The sequence below is a fragment of the Electrophorus electricus genome, chromosome 6 (genome assembly GCF_013358815.1).
Source record: "Electrophorus electricus isolate fEleEle1 chromosome 6, fEleEle1.pri, whole genome shotgun sequence".
Lineage (NCBI taxonomy): Eukaryota > Metazoa > Chordata > Actinopteri > Gymnotiformes > Gymnotidae > Electrophorus > Electrophorus electricus.
In genome coordinates, this window is record NC_049540.1 from 11196318 (window position 1) to 11206374 (window position 10057).

At 45.4% G+C, this 10057-nt stretch overlaps 1 protein-coding gene across 1 annotated transcript; it reads right to left on the reverse strand.

The window, feature by feature from the left end:
* Positions 1-1840: 1840 nt before the first annotated feature.
* LOC113570243 (ubiquitin carboxyl-terminal hydrolase 2-like) lies at positions 1841-10057 on the reverse strand. The gene is made up of 12 exons (XM_026998555.2): positions 9454-10057; positions 5915-5965; positions 5702-5825; positions 5476-5587; positions 5240-5350; positions 5021-5085; positions 4626-4729; positions 4450-4527; positions 4225-4303; positions 3822-3929; positions 3509-3629; positions 1841-3007 (listed from the first exon to the last, which is right to left on the reverse strand). Exons 1-12 carry the CDS (start codon positions 9610-9612, stop codon positions 2923-2925), a joined length of 1197 nt encoding a protein of 398 aa, XP_026854356.1. The 5' UTR covers positions 9613-10057; the 3' UTR covers positions 1841-2922.

The window sequence follows — 10057 nt, forward strand, 5'->3', positions numbered from 1 at the left end:
GTAATATGAGTGAGCATCACCTTGAATACTGTGCCATACAACACTGGCTACTGTGTGGCTGGTGGAGATTGAGGTCAATACCGCTGGTGGGAAGAAGAGCAATGGAGCAGCTCTGCAGACAGGGAGAATTGGAGCTGCATGGAGGTTTGGGTTACTGCTGCTCCAGGCAGTTGGCCCAGTGGAGGCCAGCTCTCTCCATCCTCTCCTCACGAACAGATCATCTGTCCTCGCCTGGTAACATAATCTGCAGTCACTAAGCGTACTCACATACATGCATGCACAGATGCTTATGCGCATAGCCCTAAAGCTGGTTTCCTGCCTCTAAGCACAAAGCTCTGGGACGACATAAGTGAGCACTGCCACGTTTGCACAGATTCTCTCCTTAATTCTTGCTCCCTCTGGGGTCACATTTGGGATTCTCTATTCCTGCATCCAGATAAGTGTGCAGGCTCCTGTAGCTGACATGGCAGAGCAGGTAGAGCAGGGTGCTAGCAATACCAAGGTCATGGCTGCCATTCACCCAGCTCTCCAATACAGCCCACCGCTATACTTTATTGGGCTTAGCCTAGCTGGAAAACCAACGTGAAAGGAATTTATAAATCTAATGGGCCATAAAGAGACATAAGCAAACAGCATACAATGGTTATTCATAGGCTTGACTAGAAGACTACACCATAGCGAGGGAATGGAGTGGAAAAATGTAACAACAAGGTGGAGACAAAGAACTGCTCGACATGACAGTGGTGTGGAGATCCTCTGCCAAGTCCATTAATTCTGTATAACCGGATACCTCAAAGGACTTTATCCTCCTTATACCTCAGCTATTATCTCATTATGGGTGATTTATCTTAATTTCACTGTTGTGTAATTTTTATCTTGCTAACATTTAACCTCATCCTGGTATGTCCACCAATGGAGTGAAGGGAGTATGCAAGCTTACATCACCAGTGACCATGGAGCTCAAATAGAGGGGGCTGCCCCTTAGAGGGATCATAATATTGCAATCTTTTATTTTCAGTGGTTGAGACAATTAGAAATAATGCCCCAATGAAGATATTATTCATAATTTGTCATTACACTGGGGGAAATTCCTCTTTCAACTTTTAAAACATTTAGGAAATGACATCTACATAAACTATGCTGTATTTGCAATGCAATCATGTGATACAAATGAATGAATAATCAATACCATAAACAAAATCAAGCTTAAAATATTTAAAAAAAAAATTTAAAAAAATCAAGGGGAACCCCCTCGTTCTATAGGCATAAGGCCTTTGGTTGTAATTCAATAATGCTACTGGCACTACTTGTACTCCGAAGTCAGTACTCCTGTTAACCTGTTTAACTGTTAACCTTTATTGGCCACTTCCATGACTGATCTGGTTTTATCAAAGAGGTGGTGTTAGCTGGATGCTTAACATGTACCTTTATAAATAAATAATACACTTGTGCACTTGCACTAAATACACTGTTTCTTTTACTTGTGCATACACAATACCTAAAAACACCTAAATATCACCTGCCCTGTTTTCAGAAAGGTTTTTATGAAGGAAGTCATTGGAAACGTGCAGCATTTGTATACCAAACTAGTAATCGGCTAACATCAGAGTACACAAAACTGAAAATGTTTTTGTAATCTATAGCTCTAGAAAAGGTATATCTAAAAGTGATGCCTCGGGATAAACACCTAGTGTGTTGCCCCTTATCTAAGTCCCTGAGGATGCAATAGCTCCCTCTTGTGGTAGCTATTAGTCCTATACTACACAACGATCAGAATTAGGATCTGTATACAAACTGGGAAAATAAAAGCAATAAAAAATGGAGAGAGATGCCAACAAGCTGGTGTAGTTTGTTAGTTCATTTATTTACATGTAACTCTCTGACTTTTTACAAAGTCAAAAAGTACTTATGCAGATCCCCATGAAGGGGATTATACGCCTGTATGAGTGTCACGATTCTCTGGTATGAATCACATGACTTTCCATGCACTCCTCTGAAAGCTCTCCATAGAAACAGACCTGGCTGCCTTGGGTTCATACATTCGTTATTCGTGCTTCATAAATAATAAAAATACACTGTCTGTCTTACACACACACACACACACACACATACATACATACACACACACACACCAGGTGGGTTATTGTGCTGTGAAAGCTCTTTTCCAAATTAAGCTGAATGCTGTGGTAAAAAAAAAAATCCAGTGGAAAAAAACAGATGAGTCTGTCAGTTCTTAGTGCCTGCAAAGCTGCATTTAGTGTCAACTCTCCACCATGGGTGACTGTAGAATATTTTCTTGGTCATGGTGGTTTTGAGATCACACTATGACTCCTATTCACAACCCACATGTAAAACATAAAACCCTATGAATAATAATAAATTAATGCAAGTGTTGTCATGGTGACTGCCTACAGAGGAGAGCTCCAGGTCAATAGTGCATAGAGATTTTCTAAATCTGTCTGCACGCTCACGTGCAAACAAGCAGCACCCACACGTACACTCGCACAGTCCCACTCAGTTATGAGAGGTAGTGTTCCAGTTTGTCTTTCTGTCTATCCCCATCTCTTGAACAGCAGCAATCTCCCTCTGGCAGAATATAGGATGGGGAAGCCCTTATATGGAAGCTCACTCTGGGCTGTGTCTCAAAATCAAGTCCCAGGCTTCTAAGAAATTAGCAAGCCTAAGCCTTAATCCGACTGTGTTGGGCCATTTCTCCAGGACCTTGCGTTTGAAACAATCGCAGTATGGGGCTCAGAGCATAGGCCTCCACTGAAACTTAGTCCCAGGACGTGGCCTGTGAGCAGACATCCACAGGCCCAGGACCTGGCGACAGCCCTCAGGGCTCTAGTGTCCTATAGCAGCCAGCGGCTGTAGTCGAGTCCCAAGTGTCAGTGTCCTTGCGCAGGTCGAGGCAGGGCCCATTCACATGCGCGAGCAGTTGGTGAGCTCGTAGAACAGCACGTAGGCATCACTGCTCCGCACCTGGCTGGATGACATGGGGCTCACCCTGAGAGAGAGAGAGAGAGAAGGAGGGGAGGTGAGTGACTTGCAGCTGTAGAAGTGCTTACAATACAGCATGTTTATGCTTGCTGGCTTACCCATATGCAAAAGGTCTGTGAAACCCTATAAGAACCATATGTGCTATAGGTAAACATAAATATGTGGTGTAGAGCAAGAATGTACACTTCACACAAAAACTGCAACACTTCCTTAACATGGTTGTCTGTCCTACAAAAGCATATACAGTATAAGATCTGCATGCATCAAATATAAAGTCAAAACTGCATAAAGAATGCTACTGTATAAGAAAGGGCTAATACACATGTAAAAAAAAAATGTGTAATGATCATTTCTGACCTTCTGCATATGGGTGAGCATGGACTACAACATTGAAGCTTCTTTCACACGAGACACTACACAGCAGCAATTTGACTATGACACACTCTCCTTGCAAAGACACCTGCTGTGCAGGTGAAGATGTCACCACTTTTCTTCTTGCGCCGCTTACCGGGAATCGTTGTAGGTGTACCATTCTCCCGAGGAAGGGTTGCGACAGTATGCCGTGTAGTGACCGCCCAGAGTGGTGCCTGTGTGGTTGGACACGGCGTAAAGGTTATAGATGGCGTTCACTACACAGGGGAAGGAAATAAGAGCAAGAGAGAGAGAGAGAGTTAGTATGTAGAGTAACACTTCATTATCCACCCTGAACCAAATGCCTTGTCCTAATGAAGGTTTTGTTATAGCCCGGTGACAACATATTCTGTCCCGGGCAGTTATGGCTGATGAAGCTCTGAGCTGGAAGGCGGCCAGGTGCTTCTCACCACTGTTGTCTGAGGCGAACTGGCGCAGGTCCAGCTCTTTGATGGGGAAGTTGACGAAGGTGGACAGTTTGGCGGTCTTTACACGAGCCTCTGAGAAACGTTTCAGATCTGAGCCAGAGGAAGAGTCAAGGGCAGATACAAACAAATGACACACATACATAAACACACACACACACACACACACACACACACACACACCTACACACAAACATACACACACACACACACCCCTAAGCTTATGCAGATCTAAGCTCCGACACCTTGGTTTTACACACACACACACACACACACACACACTGAACCAGCTCTGAGTCTTCAGTGCTGTTTTATGTTATAATGTTGAGGAACTACTGGTAGGCCAAGAGGTTTGGCCTGGATAGCGGAGTCATGTCAGAAAGGATACGAAGCACAAGCACTTTGGGGAATTTTTGGATGGTGAATTTCTTCGTGCATTTACGCTTGGCTTTACATCTTTGGCATGTCTGCGAAATGAGAAGGTCAGAGAGAGAGAGAAATATATTACAACAAGAATACATGTATGTGTAATACATACATATATGTAATAGAACTGTACACACGTGCATGCACACACACACGCACGCACACAAACACAAGCTAAAGCACCTACTGGTTTCTCATTCCCGTCCAGTACATCTTCCTTAGTAAAAAGCCGAAGGCAGTCATTCAGAGTTACCTCTCCTGAGCTCTGCAGGGGTAAAACGCTGCAGTTACAACTTAGCCTCAAAACATACAGTACTGGAGGATTTTGTGTGTGTGTGTGTGTGTGTGTGTGTGTGTGTGCACCTTGGCGATGGGCAGAGACAGGTCCCAGAATGGATCAAAGACGGTCGAGCAAAAGCCACACTCGCTGCACGTCAGAGAACTTTTCAGCTGCCCCACAAACAGATCTGTGGGACCAAACAAGCACACAGGCTTAGTGAGCTACTTACACTCACACACACCAATACACCCACCCTCACAGCCAACTATACACATATAAACACATATACACATGCACACGCAGATGCACTTGCATGTACGCACATACACACATATGTACATACACACATATTCACACATACACACACACATACACAAAGATACATGACTGTATACAAACACGCATAGGCACACACATGCATACACCTGCACACACAAACACACACACAAGCCCGTGTTAATATAGAAGGGTAACTCACCAACTACTTTACTGTCTTCTCTCTCCAGGTACTTGTTCCACATTCTCTTAGCTTTCTCGTCGTCCCTGAAAGCACACACACAAACTGCTGTGAGGCTTCAGACAGGGTGTGGCGCTCAGATTTGTTGTGCCATGTTTGTGGCATATTTGTCATGTGTCTATGATGTGTTTATTGCGTGTTTACAGTGTGCTTGCAGAGTAGGGAGATGCATGTGCTTACGAAAGGTGATCAAAATCCTCAACAGGTGTTCTGGCCCTCAATGAGCCCCGGTTAACTTCATTATGGAGTCCATCAAGGAGGAAGCGAAGGAATTCCTGGGCATCCTGTTGACTGGAGGAGAGAGATGGAGAGAGCGAGAGAGAGAGAGCACCTAATGTTTAGACAGTTAATGATTAATTTTGGCAGAGCCATGGTGAGCAGAGTGAATCTGATTAGGGGGACCTGCTGGGACTCACTTGTAGCCCATGAAGCGGGGCGCGTACTTCTGGACCTGCGTTTTGAAGTCAGAGGGGCTCACAGCTTCGTTGCTTGCCGTCGTCCACAGGGTCTGTGTAAGCTTGGCGAACTCTGAAACATGAAATGCCAAACCGAGTTGATAGGAGAAGGTGATTGTCCCACCCTTCCCCGGCCTGCCCCGCCCCCAGCCCTGCCCCCTCCCCATGGGAAAGGAGAGCGCCTTACCCTCCATGAGTGCTGCCTTAGCCCGGCAGTTGTTGTTCAGATCAATGCGGTGTGTGTTGCGCAGGCAGTAGTCGCGCAGATCATGTGTGTTGCTGAGGCACTGAAGGATGGAGTTCATGAAGCACTGTGGGAAGAGTGAGCTGCTGTGAGTGGCCCACGCCATGCATAAACAACATCACCAATGATGAGGGCGTTGGAGTGGTGGATACTCACGGTGTTGCCTAGGTTCCTGAGACCCACCAGGCCCTGAGTGTTCTTAGAGTTCTGGGAGGGAGAGAGAGACAGAGAGTGTTTAGTAGGTAGGAAAGAGATAAACACCAACCTACTTTCAAATGCCTTGGCAGCAGTGGACAACCGGTGTTGTACCAAATTCAGCGTGTCCGCATCACTCTGAGGAACTATATAGGGAGAACTCACATGTGTAGACAAATATATACACAAAATGTGTTGCTCAGTTAATAAACAAAACAAAGATGTTAGGCAAATCTCAATGTAAATATAATGTATAATATTGCATAAATCAAACCGTATAAATGGGTGCAAGTCAAAGGATACAGATATAAAATAGTTCAGTGAAGACAATTCTGCAGATATTGAAAGAGCAGTGCTGTATGGGCATCACTGCATGGGCAGCAGTGGGTGTCATGGTGATGGGTATTTATGAGGAAGGTTTGCCTGAGCTCGGTTTTCTCTGAACAGCACGTGGGTAGACTTGAAGAGAGACCCCCGCTGCTCAGAATGGCACCTAAGCAAACGGGCTCCATCTGCCATGGCAAATGGGCGTGATGACAAAACAACAGCACGGCTGTTATTAAAGCAGGGCCTGCCGCACATGCGGTCCAAAGTGGTGAAGCTCCCAACGTTTACTCGGGGGAGGGCAAGACCGTGACTGGTCACTTGAGCAAAGCACGAAACAGAGACACAAAGCAGGCAAGCTTTTCTTGTCACTCTTATGCGTACATACACATGCACGCACGCACACACACACACACACACACACACATGCACGCACACACACACACGCGCATGCACGCATGCACACCCTTCCCCCTAAACCATGGCACTGCTACACTGTTACTTCTTAGAAATAAACCCTCATGTGTCAACTGTCACGCCATGACATCATGGCGGTGTCGGTGACAGACACAGACTGCATGCCAGTCACGGCATGTGTGCCTGTCAATGAGATCTAGGACAACTTGCACCTGGCAACAATGGAGCACTGTAGGTCAGTGCAAAGTAACAGGGTCAGGTTCAGATGTGACTGGATGGGAGGCAGGGCATCTTGGGTGGCAGGCCAGGGTCTGATCCAGCACACTGGACCAAGCACACCGTCCCCATCCAGGGCCAGGGTCAGATCCAGCACACCGTCCCCATCCAGGGCCAGGGTCTCATCCAGCACATTGGCCATCCTGAAAGAAGGCCACTGGCCACCCATTAATGACTAATGATCACAAAAGCACATTTGTAACCTGTTGAAACAAATGACTCAAATGTGGGCAATTGTTCTCACACACACTCCCAGGCACATGCACATACATGAACACACACCAGCCAGTGAGTTCTTAGCCAGAGAGATTAACATTACACAGGACAGAAAGCGATTAACTTGTAATGAAGTTGTACCTTTCAGACAGGCTAGCCTGCTCCAGTAAAATCACGTGTTAGATTAACTGGCGTGATGCCAGAGTTAAATATACTCCTACTGAAATTCCATTCGGCCCTGTAGGAGTTAATCCGCTACCAATGAGTGAATCTAGTGTGTGGTCCTGCGTCTGAGTCACTCCATACAATCAACAGGCAAGGCTCGAGGCCCTCACACCTACGCAGTAATCAGATGCCTCACGACTGAAGTCACACTCACTCTCATACGCAAACTCCATTAGGGTGAGCCAGGGAGCATTTTGCCATTTGTCACCCCAGGGCGTGTGTGTGGGCCACTCCTCCCCCTGTCAGGTCACTCGCCAGTTCTCACGCCCACCGTTGAAACAGATCTGGCTATGCTGTGACATTGGCCGGTGAGTGCAAGTGGGTGGGAGTATAAGCCATAAGAGTAAGAGCGGTGGCACGTCTGATTGGCAGAATCCTAGAAGCGCAGTGGTTGGCAGGAGTTGAAAGAAAGCAAGGAGGAACACTGTGTGCTTAACCTTAGATTCTGGAACATGCCACAGGCTCAGGCACAAGCAAAAGAGGGTTTATGGTGCTAGCAGGCTTCACACACTCTCAGTCTCCTTCTTCTGCACACACACACACACACACACACACACACACACACATACTCTCGCTCCCCCCCCCCATCACATGCACACACACTGTGAAGATTGCCGAAGTGCTCATCACACCGTGTATACCTGCTATGCCCAGCACTTTACCTCAACTGAAGAATAACAGAATAATGTATTCTCTCTCTCTCTCTCTCTCTCTCTCTCTCTCACTCACACACACTTTCTTTCTTCTGAGGAAAAAGTAAAAGAAATAAATAAATAAACAATACTATGTAGTATAATTAAAATAATTAATACATACTGTAATGTATTCTCACACTCCCATACAAAAACACACATGTACATAGTCATCCATGAGGAAAAAAGCTTCAAAATTGACAAAGCACAATCCTTAGTTCGCATAAAGATGCATAAAGAGAGGTGGAGTGTTCATGAAAGTCCTGCAGAAAATAGTCCTCAGCAATTCTTGCCACCTGACTCTTATCACACAACACACTGATAAAGCACATTCCTGCAGATGGGGTCTAGATTATGTAACACACTAAGCTTTTTGTTCCAGACCCATGGGAAAGTGCAGTAACCTTTTGTGTTACTTTAAACGTTTTTATAACTACACACTCAAAGGAAAGCCGACTGATTGCCGTGCCGATACTGATATTAAGCTTCCAGTCAGAGACCAAACTAAAACGAAGCTTGATAAAGCCCCGCGACCAAGTAGCGCAGATTAAATCCCGGTCACGAGCTCGCTGAAATGACCTTTGGCTCTAATGGGTATATGGATGTTAGCCAGGTGTATCTGATATACTACGGAACACTTGAGGTGAAATTTGCTGTAAAACCTGATTTCGTTGCGGAATAGTCAATGAGCATGTACCAAGAACTAACCCTCCTTGGTGCTTAGAGGATCAAAACAAAAATCACAACTATCCAGTAATTATTCATTAGTCACTCAATTTATAACCTGGTGTAGAAATGAGAAGAAATACTGAACGTCCATTTTAAGGTTGTGCGTCATTTGCCAATGTAATGAACACGGTTTGCACTTCTGGAACAACTTTGTGAATGTTCTGTATTACCACCGATGGATGCGCTAGATGGCGTCAGCCGCACGAGGCGAAAGTGTGAAGTTATGGTACAGTGTTCCCCACAATCTTACCATCTCTAGTACAAGTCAACCATACATCAATTCAAACGGGTCTTTTACCCAGTAAATATCTTATTTACTACCGAACGTTTCACTGAAAATATTCAATGACAGAAAAGTTGGCTACACGAAAATTGTGTGCAATTTCTGTACGCGCAACTCTCAAAAAGCACTTTGCAGATTTGAGTTGTAGCCAACATTTCAGCAACACATGCACTAGGAGAAAAGAAATTAACAGACTTCGATGTAAACATGTATCTGTTGATGAGAGAAAACGCACACTGCGCTTGTTATCCAGTAGACAATGTACAGCCATTACTATGACAATCCATCAGTTTTCACTCTTAGATTTGTAGTCACTAAGTCGTTCGGTTGAGGCTCACCTTCGCTTGGTTGATGAGAAGTCCTAAAAACGTAGATACAAGCATAGACCGCGACAACGGCGGACTTTTCCTGCGCGCATCCTGCTTGATGAAGGGGAAAGCAGCCGTCGGGGGGTCCTCGGGTACGGTAACTGTGTACGACTGTCGCAGACTCGGCATAACGACGAGGGAATGCCCAACCAGATAAATGTAAACAGTAATAAAAAGCGCGTCGCCTCTTTTAAGATATGCTATTAACTTCGTCAGGCCGGCAGGTCAACACTATTCCCGTTGTTACTGTTTTGGTAAATGTCTTCTGCTCGTGGCACTGTTTCAGGTAGATGCAGTCCGTCGTTGTTTCCTATAACGACGCTTCAGTTACTTTCCGCGATCGGTAAATGTCCTTGATCCAGAGGCAGTTTAACATTGGCGAACAAACATGCGACTCGATCACGCCGAATGCATGAAAAAATAAATAACGTAAAAAAAGACACGAAATATCACTAGCGGAGATTAACTATGAAACAGTCCTTGAGCAAGTATACCGGACAGCTTATGATCTGGTTTAGAACAGCCTAACGCTAGCGCTGCTCAGAAGCCGATACACAGCTACCGGGCAGCAGTC

What these genes read in the sequence shown, in the direction of transcription:
- LOC113570243 (XM_026998555.2), bottom strand. Translation starts at nt 9,612, where the DNA reads ATGCCGAGTCTGCGACAGTCGTACACAGTTACCGTACCCGAGGACCCC. An exon ending in TAAGGCAGCACTCATGGAGG is followed by an intron (nt 5,588 to 5,701) that starts GTAAGGCGCTCT and finishes TTCATGTTTCAG; the next exon opens with AGTTCGCCAAGCTTACACAG. An exon ending in CCCCAAAGTGCTTGTGCTTC is followed by an intron (nt 3,930 to 4,224) that starts GTATCCTTTCTG and finishes CCTCTGGCTCAG; the next exon opens with ATCTGAAACGTTTCTCAGAG.